The sequence below is a fragment of the Larimichthys crocea genome, chromosome XVI (assembly GCF_000972845.2).
Source record: "Larimichthys crocea isolate SSNF chromosome XVI, L_crocea_2.0, whole genome shotgun sequence".
NCBI lineage: Eukaryota > Metazoa > Chordata > Actinopteri > Sciaenidae > Larimichthys > Larimichthys crocea.
In genome coordinates, this window is record NC_040026.1 from 12218358 (window position 1) to 12236768 (window position 18411).

The following is an 18411-nucleotide window of genomic DNA, read 5'->3' on the forward strand; positions in this document are numbered from 1 at the left end:
ACTAGCTGCTTTTGACTGGCCTGTGTTTGTACAACACAATAGTCTGGCAGGTTTTCAGCGTAAGCCTCACACTGCAGGAGCCAACTTGCTTGATTAACGAAGGTGCAATAATCAGTGACATCAGTTGTTGTGGTGTTTGTACCTGCAGGCTCTGAAGCCACAGTGACACATGATTTAAAAAAGCTCTGCTCAAGCTTCCTGAGGACACATAAAAAGCTGTCGCGTTGCATTCGTCGTCTACAATCCACTTTGTGATCTCGGCAGTAGTAGCCACAGTCCGTGTCACGGTCTGGAACAAACTGTTCTGACTGAAATGAGTGGGTCATTTTCACACAAATCTGGGGCAGAGTCTGTGAAGCCTCAAACCTACTTTCCCCTCCTCCCCTGAGTCTCAATCGTTGAGCCCGGGCTGTGTTCTCTGTTTCTTCACCCTCAGCTAACCTCCCCAACTCTCCAGCCTTGTCTGGATCCTGGATCCTGGCCTAGAGAGTCTGTCCTCAGGGAGCATGGGTGCTTTGGCTGGACAGTTGACAGCTGCACTGAGTTGAGGGGGGTTGGGGTGGAGTTACTTTCTGAGAAGAGCCCGACACCTTTAGAGCCTCTCAACAACCCTCACCCACTGCTCGGGAAAGAGCCGGCAAACCTGGGACTCACTGCCCTGCCTGTTCCCTTTTGTTCTGGGCTTCCTTTGAGGTACACCCATGAAAATGACATTAACACACTACTAACTCTCTAACTTGTTTCAGCCGCTAACTCAGACTAAAACTGCGACATAGCAAGCCCTAAATGCTGCCAGGTTGGGTGGTTAGTAATTGTCTATGTCCACTCTCTAAGTACATTTTTGCAGTTAGTGTTGCAGGGCAGCTCTTCTCAATCAAACAGGCTACACCAACACATGACAGCAGTGTCAATACACCTAACATTTACTGATACATGCAGCAGCTCACAACCACACCTGCAGTCAGCAAAGCACACTTTACTTCACGGGTAACTTTTAATAACTGTCATCATTTAAAAAGAAAAAAAAGCCGTACAAAGACATGAGAGCGGTAGACAGCGTACTCAAATGGACTTTACCTGACTGGATAGTCATATCCCTCTGCACCATGCTGAAGGGAAGATTCACCCTCCCGGCAAGATTAGCGATTCATAACTCCCGGCCCAAGCAGAATGAACAGTGTGGAAAAAAATCAAAAATAACACACACACACACACACACACACAACAGCGGCAGAAGACTGAAGAACTTTCAGCAAGAGAAAAAGCCACATTAAATACGTCTCTCACCGGAGACCTGGTACTCCACAGGTAGCAGTGCACCTCACATTCCCTTTCTCTTGACTCTCTACAAGTGTGTGCACGCCCCGACAGAGAGGGCGTGTGTGTGTCTGTCCCTTATTGCTCCTTGGATAACAACAAGGTCCACCCATAGGTTCCAATCTCTCCTTGGCTACACCTCTGTTTCACTCCCAGTAAAAATAAATACAAAGAAAAAAAAAGACGTTTGGTCACTCCTTTGTCCTCTCTTAGCCAGTTTGTAAAGTACAAAATTGAAAAAGAAAAAAAACAATCTGGTGCCAAGCCTCACCCCCTAAAGTACAAGTAACACACCCCCTCCTTTCTTGCTTTCCATTTTCCCTCGCTTTCCTTCTGTTCTCTCTGAGAAGTTATGCAATACTGCCATTTCAGACATGACCTCCCCCCTCCTTCTTCTCCCTCCTCCTCCTCCTCCTCCTTCTTCTTTTGCTGCTGCTGCCACCACTGCTGTTGCAGCCCACACTTTGCACGCTGGAATTTACTTCTCCACCTTAAAATTTTGAATGATCTCATTCACATTATCAGCAGTGTGACTGATTCTGTTCCAGAGGCAAGTTTGTGACTGGTAAATTGATTTAAAACACCATTCTTTGTGCGTGTCAGCGTGAAACAAAGCCGGCTCTCACACACAGCCCCAAACATCTGTCTCTGATCCTCATCCTGAAAAACATGTCACCCCTCGCTCTCTATATACACACACACACACGTGTTTAACAATAAATCTCCCCGTGCGCGTCCAGGAGGAAGCTGCTGAAGGAACCTTGTGCTGTAAATACATTGCATAACTCTTGTCAGAGATAAAACTTTGATAAGCTTCACTATGCGGGCATTCCAATCCAAATGTATGGAGTCACATGCATCTCTCCGGAGACTCTGAGAGCATCTTCATGTAAGATGAGCTTACAGGAGTGCCTGCAGCAACATGTCTGCTTCTAGCAGGCAGAGTGAAATGTGTAAGAAAGAGGACAACGAGAGCAGGGGCTGTTTAAATTTGGGAGTGGTGGCCCGAGGCTGCGTGAGAGAGTGTGTGTCTTTGTGTGTTTCTGCGAGGTAAACATGATCCTGTGACTGCTTGTCACGGGATCATTCTTAAACAATTCCCGAATGATGTAAACATGGCTTGAAATAATGTTCATGAACCAGAAATATTCTGTTTTTATTACTTCCATTGCAGCGTAAGCTAACCACTCATTTTTTATTGTGCATTATTCTCTGCCACCGCTGGAACCTCCTAGATGTGTAAATCATTTACTTGTCCAATCTTGCCGAAACTTCCTCTCCTGACGAGCCGAGAGCAGGTCAACCAACCAGCAGCCAACTGTGAACAATGGCCATTGTGGCTGACACTGATAAAATAAGATGTGTGCATAAATGACAGTTAGACTATCCCAGATCTGACCAATGCTCTGCTATCTCTGTATATTCAACAGACTCACTTGGAAGCATTTTTTTCCCCCAAGTAACACAAGCCAAAGTGCATCTACTTTTATGTGCACGTAATTACATGTTTGAGTTTTTGGCCTAAAGCGTAGCTCCCATCGCGTATGTTCAGAGCAGTTCAGTAGAAGTTGGTTGGGTGAGAAAGCTGTGATATGCTCATGTGGCACTGCAAAGCAGGCACCAAGACTGAAAAATGTAGGGTGTGATGACGAAATTGACAGGAAATGACAACTCAAAACTCGTTTTATGGGTACGCAGATGGAGCACACAGATGTTTGCAACTGCAAGCCAGCAGTTGTTGATGCTAACCATAAGAACATTAACATTGGACTAACTGCAATCTAAACTGCTGGTTCGCTCGAAGTGATGTCTTCAAATGTCTCACTTAACGGTCGAAAAGACCCAAAAATATTGAACTTACAAGACAATGTATGGCATCTTTTAATAAAGCAACAAAAATGCTTTACATAACACATATAAAATGACCGAAAACAGAGAAAAGCAGAAAATTCACACACGCTAGAATCAGAAAATGTTAAAATTTCTGCTTAAACTATTAATCGTTTATCAAAGCAACTGCTACATTTTAAGATCTTTTGGGCCTTTTATTGGAAAGTGGCAGCTGAAGAGTGACAGGAAAGTGTGGAGAGAGAGCGGGTATGACATGCAGCAGAGAGCCACAGGCTGGAATCAAACTCTGGGCTACAGTGGCAAGGACGGAGTCTTTGGACACAGGGTGCACAATCTGTTCTCTTCTTCTTCTTACTATATCATGCTCAACTTACAAAGACTTCAAATTGGATTTATTTATTCCCATGTCACAAAAGCTCACATAAGCCATGTCAACAAAACTCGGTCCAATAAACAAGCTATCTTTCGTTTAGAAGCCCTGGTGCACTTACAATTTGGCTGCGTTAACGTAAACATACACAAATACATAAAGTCAACCTTTCCAGCATGATACAAACCAATGGAAGCTGCAGCTGCTCCGTGGCACACTGCACCAAGAGCCAGGTGCTCTAAGCTCTAAGCCACCTCCAGACACAAAAAAGCCCTGCAGAGTCTTACACTGCAAACGTGCAGCACGCTCTAATCTACTGTAACGAGAGGTCAGCGCAGAGGAGCAAGCCAATTAGCTACAGCAGCTTCTTCGCTGCCTCCTTCCTGGAGACTCGCAGCGCAGTGTACGCAGACAGACGCAGTTTCACCTGAGCGCTTAAACCTCCGTGTCTCGCCCTGTTTACCTCTGCGGTGAGGTGAGCGCTCCACTGAGTGAACACGACGTACTGAAACATCTGACATTTAACTCCCGTCTCTCCGATAAGTGTTTTTTTTTTTTCGTTCCTCCGCTTCAACTTATGCAACATGTTCTCCGAGCATGCTTTTTTAGCTGGGAGGAGTTTATGTTAGAAAGTAGGCCGCCTCTGTGAAGGATGAGTAGTGCTCCACCAAAATATTCACTTGAGCTGGAAGCGATAGAGTCGGCCTACGAGGTCTGTGGAGTGATGTGTCTCCACTACATTCGCCCAGGAGCTCAAACACTGTGGTTTAACACGATAAGAGGCAAAGTAACAGGGCGGTGTCTGTCCTCCTCCTCACCAGCTCATGTTCGGAGATGCACAGTGTTGTTTGAGCACCAAAAAAGAAGGACAGAAGTGTGGACTGGATATGAAACGGCTACTTTGTCATGCAAACAGTGTTTTCATATTCATCTGCCTAAAGTGGTGTTTAAATCAAAAATAGCTCTGCATTAAATGGGTTATTTTGGAAGCCAAAAGACTGAAGAGCAGAAACTCTGGGAAGTCACCAGGCCAGCTAGATTGCAATGTGGTGAACTAAAGAGCAAAATACATGCAACACAGTCCCTCACCATTCTTTCTCTCCTGCAGAGGCATCGGGTCAGGTGCGGGCTGAAGAGACAGCTCCTGAAGCTCACTGGTCACTGCCTCGCTCTGAGGGCTCGGGGCCAAGCCTGACGTCCCGGAGACCTCCATGCTGCCAGGACTCGGCTCCTCCCCTTTCTGTGGGTGTAGCGTTGCCAGGGTGACGGAGAGAGCTGGAGTAAAAATAGGACGTTAAATAGTTTGAGAAGTCATCAAAAGGCTCCGTGTGATATTAAGACAAACAAGAACAACAAGCTAAGAATAAAACTGGAAGTGTTCATTCTGACTTCGCTGGTCCTCTGACGCAGATTTCATGATCTGACAGCTAACCGAGCACACGCTGGTACCAGGTCATCACAGTCAATAACACTTTAGAGACACATGAAGGCATTTTCATTGGGTGGAGGACTTTGTGGAGGTATGTATTGTACCTTCCAGCGCGAAATGCAAAAAACATTTGGTAAATATACCTTGGGATATAATCTCTTAAGCCTTAGCCAACCCTTTTTTCCATTTCCCTCCAGACACAATTTATTTTCCCGAAATGGTTTGTTTGTAATCAGTTTACCAGTAAAACTGTGAGATTTACTACATTGGATTGTCCTTACTCGCCAATTGGAGTTGAGTATTGACCATCCAACATATAAAAAAAATAAGATAAATGGTACCCAGGGCATTTTTACAGGCTACAGCAAGTCAAATAGCTAGTCCCAGGAAACTCAACATGTCTATTTTCCTCCCCGTCTGCCTTTTTTTTCCTCTATCCCCGTCTCCCTCGCACACACAAACACAAACCACTGGGGAGAGAGGAAGAATGCAGGGCTGTAGGCTAGGGGATTAAATCAGCCATCAGGGAAGAATTTGCATGTTTGAGCATTTACAACTGTTGCTGTGGCCGCTGCTTTAGAAAGACAAAACTTTGTTTATAGATTAAAAAAACAAAACAAAACAAAAAAAAACCTTTAACTTAACAACCGCAGAGCGATTTCCATATATTTAACCCGTCTAACGACTCAGAGCTGGAGGCATTTCATAAAGGAAGCTGTAAAAGGTTTGCGTCTGGAGTGTTGAATCTGGCCGCAAGACAGATTTGAAGGTTGAAAGCTGCGTTGAAAGCTGAAATGGGGCTTACTGTGAAAGGCTTGACTTGAGCTTAACAACCTGAACCTGAGTTAAATGGTTCCATACAGACGATTCAGACGAACTCACAGCGTCAGACTTGAAGAGAAAGTTTAGATTTTGATGCTTGGGCAGCAGCACATTTTATGCATATGAAAACAAAAATAGTGAAGGGGAAACAACAAAACCACGGCCATAAAGAGAGCCACAGAGAAACTCTGGCAGCACATTATGGCCCGCTAGTGAGTAGAAGACTCTTGATACTTTGACCTCCTGTGTTTGTTGTAGCCCTCTGCTTGTCATCCTGTCACTCTGGGCTCAAGTCCAGCAAAAATAATGAGAGTTTCCCCTGTACTCTACATGAAAGTACATATGTAACATCCAACATGAAAGAGAAAACAACTTTAAGGCAACAAAAACTTCCCCTTAATCTTAAATCAGCCCCATTTGTGATATTAAAAGTTTACGTTCACAGCACTGAAGTGTAGAGGAACACTGTGTTTCAAGCTGGCAGGTACATCTATCTGTAATACAAACTGGTAGTTGAGCTGAGTGAAGCGAAGCCTAAACACGAACCCGTCTGAGATTAGTAGACTAGTGCGGAGGCATCCATTGTAACCCAGGTCAAATTTATTTACATCTGCTTTATAGAACAGATTTTCCGGATTTACTGGATTGAGTCCGGTGTAACTGGTTCTCTTTCTTTGTGAAAGTCAGTAATGGTTGTTTACATAGCAAGGATCGACGGTAACGGTTAAAAAACAGGGCACAGCAACTTTTGTGTGACGTCACCCGCAGGTTTCTGACGAGCCGTTGTGAAGCTCAACACATTTTGGTGCTCTGACTCTGGCTGTCGCCATGTTGGTAGTCCTGCCTCTCCCGCCTCTCGGTTAATTTAAAAATCGTCAAAGACGTTGATTGTCAGTGGACCTGAGGTGGCCTGAATGACACCTGGGTGCCCAGACAAACCATCAGGTAGGTGTAACAGCACCCACCTCAAATTAAAGCTGCCACGCTCTTAATTCTGCATAACTTTAAGCCTTAATATCATTTGAACAGGCGAGTTTAACAGAAATTCACCTTTAGTACAGTTGTCATGAACGGGGAAATTAGCTATAGAGACCAAAACTGTTTTTTGTACCAGGCTGTAAACATGTTTATTTCTGCTGTGAAGTTGGACATTTTAACATGGGGGCTTATGGAGACTCGTTATGTAGCCAGCCTCAAGTGGCCGTTCAAGGAACTGCAGTTTTTGGCCCTTCACTTTGGTTACAGCTTTTAAAGTTTTTAAACATTCCCATATTTTCATGATTAAACTTACATGTAATTGCGTTGCATATAAATTATTCAAAATGGCACCTTCGATGACGGTGACCAAAAGCTGATGGCTGGTTGCCAACCTGGCAACAACTTTTAAACACGTAAATTGTGGAGCCCTGTAAGAGCAGCCCTGCTGCTGTGCTGTGTGTTCATCTCTCTCTTGCTCTCTATGCAAATATGTGTGTTTGCTAGCTGTGGGGTTCTGATGGGGGTTCTGTCATGGCCGCACAACGGGTCTGAAAACAATGAGGCAGTGTTGTCTGAGATGTCACTCTTCCCCCTAACAACTCGATGCCTGCGCACACATCTGACTAGCGGCACACTAACCACATGACACAATAAATGTCCCATTTGATGTCCCTGGCTTCAGATCATATTTAAAACATTAAAAGGCATTTTGCAATGCTTGATGGAACAGAACTCAATGTTGATTTTTGTTTATTCAAACCGATTTGAGAACATCTGCAGACTTGTCAGGTAAACTGGCTTATTTCTTTTGAATGTGAAGACATCTGAATCTATCATTTTGAGTTTTGGTATTGGTATCGATACCAAAAAGATACTTTTAATCCCATCTTACTTTATAGAAAACATTCTTATTTAATGACAGAAAACCAGCATTTTTGAACATTAAATATTGTCTAATCAAAAGCATTTGTAAGAATGTTAAAACAGGCAAAACCAGACATATCTGTTACCAGCTTTCCAATGCCAACTTGTAATAAGAGAGGTGTCAGTTTGTTGTATGGATTTGAATGCAGCAGGATTTTGCATAGATGCACACATCTTATTTAATTACGATGGCGATATCAAAACAAGAGTCTCAGAAATCTTTCACCACCGTGTACATATTACACCACCTAAGACTTTGCCACAACACTGTCCTGAGAGCATCAGCGAGCAAATCCTCCAGTACATCTGCTAATCTAACTCAGCTCTCCGAGGAGGAGTTCAAAGTCGGCAGCACGAGCACACAAAGCGTGATCTTTGCGCATACATTGCAGCCCGTTCATATTACAATCGTAAAAAAAAAGGAATAAAATCACGTTACTTATGTTAACAGTCATAACAAGTCAAGCCATTTCAGTCAGAGTGAGAAAAACAAACAATAAACCGGTTTAAAGACGGGGAAGGATATGAGACAGACAGTGAAGTTTAATGGCGCTTAAACGCAGCATTCAATCAAGAATGAAGAGTCGGGCTGCTGCAGTATGCGGAGCCGGCAGCCTGACTTTACACTGGATAATGCAGTAGCACGGTGAGACATATCAGACAGTCTTGCAGACGGTGTTTGTGGCTTTATATCTCGTGTACAGTGATGCCTCAATAATCTAGGTTGACAGTGACCTGGATATCAGGTGTTACAAAGCTACTTAACCTGGCCATTTTAAAAGCGACACGGCTTTTCCAGAGATGCTCGCTGCAACATCCGTTGCTTCATCTGTACTTTTCCCCAAGAAAGAGGGCCGCTGTTCGGACATGCAGCGCGTGCTGTTCTGTTTCTGGTGCAATGAATTAAAAGACAGACAGACATTTAAGTACACCTCTCAGCATTCCTCTCTACACGCCCACACTGGCTTTACAGATATGTATCACAATTACAAAAGAGCTACACACACACACACACACACACCTGACAGCTGCTTTGTTTCACCATCACACAAATGACAAACACTAACCAAGAATTACAACATGTTTTTTGCCTAGCAGCAGAAAGGTGAAGGCTTTGGCTCATCTTGTTGCTTACCTGTGTTACTAAATCTTGGAGGGGCGTTTTCCCATTTCAGTAGGACGGAGCTCTGAAGGGTCCTGTTGAAGGAAATACACACACACACACACACACACAAAAAAAAACAAGTCTTCATCAGAGAGTAAGGATGATGTACCATCTGTTTTCCTGCCAAACCCTTCCCTCTATTCTGCGGATCATGATGTGGAGCAGCAGTATCCGTGTGCACAAAGGCTAATGTGCGTTAAAAACGAGTTCAAAACAATCACGAGAACACATCATATGTGGCTACAGGCGACTCCACGTTGCAGGAGGCCTTGCCACAGATGTCACGGGTGGAGAGAGAGAGGGGAGCAGCAGCAGCAGCAGTTCAGCTGTCACTGTCCAAAACACAGACATGCTAGGCTATTGTTAGCTCGCCTGGATGGGAGTTAACCCGAACAGTCTAAACGCAGGTTTGAGTCAAGCTGCTGCGCCAAAAATCGCCTGCAAGCGTCAAAAACAACACGAAACGCTACCGATAACACCATAACGTACTTATTGCAAGCGGCCACGGCTACATGTGAATCATCCCTGTTGACTGCCAGACACCCCCCCCCAAGTTAGCTCGCCGCCGTTAGCATGCTGTGTCTGCTCGGTGTAGCTCCTCTGTCTGTCACGCTGCTCTGTGATGGGGAAGCTAACGCCGCTATGTATTTAATTCATATATATATACATATAAATAGGCTTACTTTTCATGGTCGCCACTTGTGTGTTGTGTCTGTGAGGATAAACAGCTTTGGCATCACAGCACCACTTCCGAATCACAAAGGAAACTTTAACCGGAAAACCCTCCTCTGCGTGGGACGCAGAGACCCACTTCCTCTGTAGCACCTCTCTAAGCAGTTTATTACCACGGCTCTGTTGACAGGACACATTGCAGCGGGACGTTTGAGTCAGACACAACACTGTCTTCAATATAATATGTATAGTATGTAGAGTTAAGTATATAAATGTAAATGTAAATATATGCGACACATTAAACAACATGTGTCCCCCCCCTGCGCAGTCTCTGTCTCCATCTAGTGTCCAACGTCAAGTACTCCAGGAGGCAAGAGCTACAGGTTGTTAAATCACCGTGCAACCCAAGTTCATTGTCATCTGTCGTTCCAAAAATGAAATGAGTGCCTGTAATTTCTTTCCACACGATTTTAAATTATGCTGTTGTGTTTGCAGTGAACAAACTGACTCAAAAGGCTTCCGATCGGGAGCCCTGCTCCCTGACTCTCATCACCTTCATGACCTCCTGCTCAGATCGGAGATTCCTGAAACTCCACTGTAAAAAGTCATTCCTGCTCACTTCCATAAGACTTCATAATGATTTCCGTCTGTGCAGGGAGAGGAGACTTAATCTGTAATATTTGATTTGATTTTATATTTGATCTTGAATGATAGAGTTTGTTCTTTTTATACTGTAGTCACTTTAAATTGACTATCTATCTATCTATCTATCTATCTATCTATCTATCTATCTATCTATCTATCTATCTATCTATCTATCTATCTATCTATCTATCTATCTATCTAAAGCATAAACTCTGTGGTAGATGCAAGTTAATTTTATCTTGTTTGAATGGATGCTTTACTGTAGTGTTAGGATAGCCTACATTATGTCCATACTTCAATTTGTGTTCTATTCATTTAATTGAAAACACTTAATTTGAAAAGTCTGTAATTGCTACACACTGGTTATTATCAGAAAAATGTTTTGTTTGTTGATTTCCAAAGAGTGGCTGTGGTAAACCCAAGTAAATATTCATTAAATTCTCATTGATTATTAAAACCTGTCGAATTGTATGCTATGCTGTAAAAAGTTATAATGTTACATATCAGTCTTTATTGAAATTATTGGGAACCAGTAAAATAAAGAGATACAATAAAATCTTTTAAAATCTCAATTGTAAACGTTTGTTCTTTCATCATTTGTTAAAGGTCATTTTATTTTGTATTACAACAATTATTAGAATTCGATGACAAAACATGTTGTGATGCTTTGATAAACTTGATTTGTTTTATAGCTTTAATTTTGCTCAATATATGAAGTGATGAGTCCGAAATTAAGATAACATAAAATGTAACTAGCTAAAAAAAAAGATGGAGGCGTGAAAAAGGAACGTAAAACAAATGGAGATGACTCAAAACAAACATTTGGATCAAATGTTATACTTGCTGTATAATAGTAATAATAATAATAAGTTATTAAAACATCATTTATCATGTGTCTGTGCAAATAACTCATTTCACTTTAATGTTGTTTCAACCTCATTTGCATATAGAATGTAGAACTGTGAGTGACCTCACTGTAGAACCTCTTTGATCTCTCTCGGAATCATTCAGCACAGTTTATAAGACTGCAGCCTGCACACAGTTTACATGTTGCAGTAACATTTTCTATTTTCCAAACATGTTGAGAAGAAGTGTTCGACTGCGGGAAGGGAAATATTATACGGAGGAGGGAACTCCAACTGTTTCCTACAAAGAAATTTTATACAGGTGAGCTCCTGTAGTGTTTGAGTGCACATGTTGTGTACTGTATGTTACATGTTGTATAACTTTGTGAACATGTTGTCTTACTAACTTCTGCTGCATCTTTAGGGTCTTTCGGAGGAGGAGAAGACGTGACCAGAACCTGAACAGAGGGTAAATAGGACCACATCAGACCTGTATCCCTGCAGACAGCAAACACCATATGAGGAGCAGACTGGGACCAACAGAGGAGGGGCCTCTTTTAAAATGACTGTGCGGACCATGAGGAACGTTCTCAGCCGGCCTCCTTCTGGCTTTTGGTGAGTGACTTCTACATTCTGCTACAATCATTTCTACTACTTAAACCATAGTCCAGGTGTTGATAAAAATCATATTTTATATTTATGTCCCTCAGGAATAGCTCAGATAAGTGAGCTCCAAAAGGAAGTGAAGTCATTGAGAGCGCAGATAATCACGCTGGCTCCTCTGGCAGACACAATGCCAAACTTCGCCTTGAAATCACAAGGTAAGTCATCATCAGCATCCGTCTGTCTCATCATCACTCTTACATGTAAATTATTGTATAATTACCTGTTTGGAGGTTGATTTCTAACTTTGTGTGTGTGCGCTTGATTTGTGTGCATGCAGGTGCTGAAGTCTGGCAGAGTTTATCTTCAAATACATATTGGCCCCGAGAACACATCATAGGAATGATGTGGGATAAACTATTATACTGGTGGTATTCTACTAAAGTGCAGCAGCGTGTTATCCAGGTAGGAATTACACAGCCACATTCATAGGTTATTTTACAGAGTTTAATTGCATTTGTGGTGGTTCAGATAGAATAACAAGGAGAAACAGTTGTAGTTTATCAGCTGTGGAGACTGAAGTATTGACTTTCTTCCCTCAGGGACACTCAAGATTGCTGCCAGGACAATGCTGGCCATTTGCAGGTGAAAGCGGGCATTTATTTGTCTCTCTGTCTCACCCAATCTCCGTCACTCACGTGACACTTGGCCACATTGTGAAAAGCCAGTCTCCTCACGGCAACATAGAAAGCGCACCAAGGGAATTCTCTGTTTATGTAAGTGAGACATTTTTTGTCGTTATCCTAGATATGTCCTGTATACTTGTCATTGTTATTGTGCACAAGAAAACCAATCAACTTCAACTGATCTCTCTGGCTCTGGCTCTTCTCCAGGGAATGACGACCACGGGTGAGGCAGGTACCCATTTAGGAAGATTAGTTTATGATCGAGATGGTGCAGCATTTCAGACCTTTCACCTACCTGTGAGTATAAGTGATCTTGGAACAGATTATTGTCCAAAAAGTTTCTTTGTACAGGATAAGACGTGTTCTCTGCTACAACATCTATCTCTCTGTATTCTTCTCTCTCTCTTGTCTCTTACCAGAATCCAGAAAGAGGGATTTTTAGATATGTGAGGCTGGAGATACAAAATAACTGGGGAAACATAGACTATACCTGCATTTACAGCTTCAGGGTCCATGGTAAACTCCCCACCTATTAGCACTGTTACTTCACTTGGAGAGAAGTCATATTTAATTTTTAATTTTCATTAGTATTTCTATTTAAGTAGCATTTCTAAGTAGTTTCAGGACCCATATTTATCGAGCTCTCAACTCTCTCCAAGTAATTGCTATAGGTGGGGCAGGGTGGGGGGGCTTCTGCACTAGTGCAGTGTTTATTTTTGCTCGATAAATATGGGTCCTGACCCATGAAGATAAATCAATCTTTAAACACTAATTATAATAATTATATTTTTAATACATATATAGTAATATTTCCACCTCCATTTAAATGAATGGAGGATGTTTTGAGGTTGATTTATCTTCACTCTTTGGGCAGCATGGAGGCTCAGAGGTTGACACTTCTGTTCTCTCCATGTTTGCGTGGGTTTTCCTCCGGGTGCTCCGGTTTCCTCCCACAGCCCAAACATGACAACTGTTGTGTTTGGTTTGAATTGGCATAAAACATTTGGCTTGTATTAAAATAAAGATAATGAATTTGAATTATTTTGTTCTGGGGTATTACTACTCAGTGTTCAACTTCTTGACTTCAACACACAATGTTCATTTCACAATATCTAAATTAAATCTTCAATTGTAACAGAACTTCCTTGTTATATTAAAACTGCAGAGGTGACATGAATGCGGTCTGTAATCTTGATTTAGACAGATCTACAAGCTCATTTACGCACAGTCAACAGTCAGCCTCTACGGCTTTGAATACAATGATAGATAACATGAACCTTTTTGACATTTGGCAGTGTCGAAACCCGGGCAGTCGAGATTATACTTGTTTCTCTGCATATCATAAGTCATTCTCAAGGATTGATTATTTTTTGCTGTTCTCAGCATCGATCTCAGTTTCAAATCCAAAAAATCTCAGAGATGGCGTTTTAATACCTCCTTTTTAAATGACACTGCATTTGTTTCTGAATTTAGAACTAAACTGTCCACATTTCCACAGGATGCTAGGCTAGAAGTCAAAGAATTAGAGGAGAAGTGTTTATCCCTGGAGAGGGCTCTCGAGAGGAACTACTCCAACAAAGTTAGCAATGAGCTGCAGGTTGTTAGACAAGAGCTGAATGATTTATTACGGAGACGAGTGGAATTCATTATACATAGAACTAGGCAAAATTATTACTGTAACGGAAGCAAACCCAGCAGGGTCCTGGCTCTAAAATTAAAACAGTGCGAATCAAAAGCATCCATTGATTCAGTACACCACTAGGGCTGCCACGATTAGTCGATTATTCACGATTATGATGACGAAAAAAAAAAAGATGCGTTGACTACTAAATTAGTTGTTGACGCATCTTTTTTAAATTTATTTTTAAATTTGCTTTTCTCTCGAAACTGCGGCTGCAGCTTCCACTGCCGTGTCTACCTTCTGTCACACACTCACACACACAGCTACGCACCTGCGCAGTATAGTTGTCCCTCGCTATAACGCGGACTCGCTGTTTCGCGGATTTTTTTTGTGTGTATTTTTGCATGCTTTTTTTTACAGCGTACTGTACAGTATGAACGCGCATTGTGTTCGGCACCATCGAAAATGGTTGGGCTTGAAAACAGGTTTTGATCATTGGTTTCATTTAGTAATATAGTATTGTACTTATTTTTGTTAAATCTGTGCAGGGACGTCACTAGGTTTAAGAAACTGGGGTGGCTTAGCCCATAGAGGAGAAAAGTTATTGTGCGCTATGCGCGCGCCGAAATTTTTTTCAGAGCACCAATTAAAGCTTTGTCAATCAATTGATTAATCTAAGACGATGACGCCTCCATACACCTTCAGCTGCTTTACCAGCTAAACAACACCAGTTAAATTGTGCTAAAATACAAATAAAAGCCCGCGGTAGTGTGGAGTCGAATCTTGGGAGTTCGCCCCGGAGAAACTACTTCGGCCCTGGAGAAGACAGATCTCCCCTGTGTTTCCCGACCACGGTCAGGAAACGAATAGCGGGAATGGTTAACAGATCAGGAAAGGGCCATCAAAAGTTTGTGGGGGGACTTCAGAAGGAGAAGACGTGACCAGAACCTGAACAGGAGGGTAAATGGACCACATTCAGACCTGTATCCCTGCAGACAGACAAAAACCAATATGAGGAGCAGACTGGGACCAACAGAGGAGGGGCCCTCTTTTAAAATACTGTGCGGACCATGAAACGTCCTCATCCTGCTCCTCTGGCTTTTGGTGAGTGACCTTCGTAGTTCTGCTACAACATTCTACTACTTATTACCACCACATAGTCCAGGTGTTGATAAAAATCATATTTTATATTTATCCCTCAGGAATAGCTCAGATAAGTGAGCTCCAAAGGAAGGTGAAGTCATTGAGAGCGCAGATAATCACGCTGGCTCCTCTGGCAGACACAATGCCAAACTTCGCCTTGAAATCACAAGGTAAGTCATCATCAGCATCCATCTGTCTCATCATCACTCTTACATGTAAATTATTGTAAATTTACCTGTTTGAGGGTATTTCTAACTTGTGTGGTGTGCGCTTGATTGTGTGCATGCAGGGCTGAAGTCTGGCAGAGTTTATCTTCAAATACATATTGGCCCCGAGAACACATCATAGGAATGATGTGGGATAAACATTATACTGGTGGTATTCTACTAAAGCAGCAGGGTGTATCCAGGTAGGAATTACACAGCCACATTCATAGGTTATTTTACAGAGTTTAATTGCATTTGTGGTGGTTCAGATAGAATAACAAGAGAAAACAGTTGTAGTTTATCAGCTGTGGAGACTGAAGTATTGACTTTCTTCCCTCAGGGACACTCAAGATTGCTGCCAGGACAATGCTGGCCATTGCAGGTGAAAGAGGGCATTATTTGTCCTCTGTCTCACCCAATCTCCGTCACTCACGTGACACTGGCCACATTGTGAAAAGCCAGTCTCCTCACGGCAAAATGAAAGCGCACCAAGGGATTCTCTGTTTATGTAAGTGAGACATTTTTTGTCGTTATCCTATAGATAGGTCCTGTATACTTGTCATTATTCAAGTATCAACTGAAGCTCTCGGGCTCTCTCCAGGGAATGACGACCACGGGTGAGGCAGGTACCCATTTAGGAAGATTAGTTTTATGATCGAGATGGTGCAGCATTTCAGACCTTTCACCTACCTGTGAGTATAAGTGATACAGTGTCGCTTCAGAACAGATTATTGTCCAAAAGTTTCTTTGTACAGGATAAGACTGTTCTCTGCTACAACATCTAACTCTCTGTATTCTCTCTCTCTTGTCTCTTACCAGAATCCAGAAAGAGGGATCTTTAGATATGTGAGGCTAGAGATAGAAAATAACGGGGGAAACATAGACTATACCTGCATTATACGCTTCAGGGTCCATGGTAAACTCCCCACCTATTAGCACTGTACTTCACTTGGAGAGAAGTCATATTTTAATTTTCATTAGTATTCTATTCAGTAGCATTTTTAAGTAGTTTCAGGACCCATATTTATCGAGCACTCAACTCTCTCCAAGTAATTGCATAGTAGGGTGGGGCAGGGTGGGGGGGCTTCTGCACTAGTGCAGTGTTTATTTTTGCTCGAATAAATATGGGTCCTGACCCATGAAGATAAATCAATCTTTAAACACTAATAAATAATTATATTTTAATAGATGTATAGTAATATTTCCACCTCCATTTAAATGAATGGAGGATGTTTTGAGGTTGATTTATCTTCACTCTTTGGGCAGCATGGAGGCTCAGAGGTTGACACTTCTGTTCTCTCCATGTTTGCGTGGGTTTTCCTCCGGTGCCCGGTTTCCTCCCACAGCCCAAACATGACAACTGTTGTGTTTGGTTTGAATTGGCATAAAACATTTGGCTGTATTAAAATAAAGATAATGAATTTGAATTATTTTGTTCTGGGGTATTACTACTCAGTGTTCAACTTCTTGACTTCAACACACAATTTTCATTTCACAATATCTAAATTAAATCTTCAATTGTAACAGAACTTCCTGTTATATTAAAACTGCAGAGGTGACATGAATGCGGTCTGTAATCTGATTTAGACAGATCTACAAGCTCATTTACGCACAGTCAACAGTCAGCCTCTACGGCTTTGAATACAATGATAGATAACATGAACCTTTTTGACATTGGCGGTGTCGAAACCGGGCAGTCGAGATTATCTTGTTTCTCTCGCATATCATAAGTCATTCTCAAGGATTGATTATTTTTTGCTGTTCTCAGCATCGATCTCAGTTTCAAATCCAAAAATCTCAGAGATGGCGTTTTAACACCTCCTTTTTAAATGACACTGCCATTTGTTTCTAATTTAGAACTAAACTGTCCACATTTCTCCAAGACAATGTAGGCTCTGTTGAGGATGCTAGGCTAGAAGTCAAAGAATTAGAGGAGAAGTGTTTATCCTGGAGAGGGCTCTCGAGAGGAACTACTCTAACAAAGTTAGCAATGAGCTGCAGGTTGTTAGACAAGAGCTGAATGATTTATTACGGAGACGAGTGGAATTCATTATACTAGAACTAGGCAAAATTATTCCTGTAACGGAGCAAACCCAGCAGGCTCCTGGCTCTAAAATTAACACGTCGTCGTTCAGCTCCCTTGACAGTCCCCACTAGGGCTGCCACGATTATCGATATTCTCAGATTATGACGACAAACAAAAAACAAAAAAAGATGCGTTGACTACTAAATAGTTGTTGACGCATCTTTTTTTAATTTATTTTTTAATTTGCTTTTCTCTCGAAACTGCGGCTGCAGCTTCCACTGCGGTCTACCTTCTGTCACACACTCACACACACAGCTACGCACCTGGCAGTACAGTTGTCCCTCGCTATAACGCGACTCGCTGTTTCGCAGATTTTTTTTGTGTGTAATTTTGCATGCTTTTTTTTTACAGCGTACTGTACAGTATGAACGCGCATTGTGTTCAGCACCATCGAAAATGTTTGGGCTTGAAAACAGGTTTTGATCATTGGTTTCATTTACTAATATAGTTACAAAATTATTACTGTAACAGAAGCAAACCCAGCAGGCTCCTGGCTCTAAAATTAAAACAGTGCGAATCAAAAGCATCCATTGATTCAGTACACCACTAGGGCTGCCACGATTAGTCACGATTATGTCGACAAACAAATCGTTTTTATATTTATTATTATAAATAATAAATATTTTTTTTACTTGCTTTTCTCTTGAAAGAAAGTAAAAACTCACATACACAGACACACCCACAGCTACGCACAGCACAGTAAAGTTGTCCCTCGCTAAAACGCGTTCACTTTTCCGGACTCGCTGTTTCGCGGATTGTTGAAGAGACCTGTTCCTGCCTTCCTAGTCAAATGATAGCTTGTTGTTGCGTTCCAATCTGCGTAAACAGACATCTGTGTCCCCAGACTAGAATGTGTTGACAATAACACCTCCAAGAGTAAAACATTCTCTTTGACTAATTCTGGGGCGTATAGTATTGGGTTGATATTTGGGTTTGAAGTTACGCACCATACGATTCGTCAGAATGCGAGACCGACTCAGGCACTTCAGATGTACTTGAGAGTGTCTCTAATTCCCTTGATCAAGCGTCCATAAATAATACAGCAAAG

The 18411-nt window shown here is 42.1% G+C and overlaps 2 protein-coding genes across 7 annotated transcripts in view; one reads left to right on the plus strand and one right to left on the minus strand.

Moving 5' to 3' along the window:
- Positions 1 to 9672, minus strand: part of mrtfab (myocardin related transcription factor Ab) — a 38842-nt gene extending 29170 nt beyond the window's left edge. For 3 of the 6 annotated variants that reach the window (XM_010730745.3, XM_019253290.2, XM_019253288.2), the window contains exons 1-3: positions 9540 to 9672; positions 8827 to 8888; positions 4628 to 4813 (exon numbers count right to left, since the gene is read on the minus strand). In XM_010730745.3, coding sequence (XP_010729047.2) covers positions 4628 to 4751 — 124 coding nt within the window. In that variant the 5' untranslated portion in view covers positions 4752 to 4813; positions 8827 to 8888; positions 9540 to 9672. Of the gene's footprint in view, positions 1 to 1077; positions 1187 to 1287; positions 1379 to 4627; positions 4814 to 8826; positions 8889 to 9345; positions 9469 to 9539 lie in introns of those variants that run through there. The other 3 variants (XM_019253289.2, XM_019253294.2, XM_019253293.2) reach the window with 3 other exon arrangements.
- A 1951-nt stretch (positions 9673 to 11623) lies between these two features.
- LOC109136818 (SUN domain-containing protein 2-like) lies at positions 11624 to 12912 on the plus strand. The gene is made up of 6 exons (XM_027289189.1): positions 11624 to 11633; positions 11729 to 11839; positions 11962 to 12086; positions 12224 to 12397; positions 12515 to 12604; positions 12727 to 12912. The coding sequence occupies exons 2-6, from the start codon at positions 11812 to 11814 to the stop codon at positions 12841 to 12843; spliced, it is 534 nt and encodes a 177-aa protein (XP_027144990.1). The 5' UTR covers positions 11624 to 11633; positions 11729 to 11811; the 3' UTR covers positions 12844 to 12912.
- The last annotated feature ends 5499 nt before the right edge of the window (positions 12913 to 18411 follow it).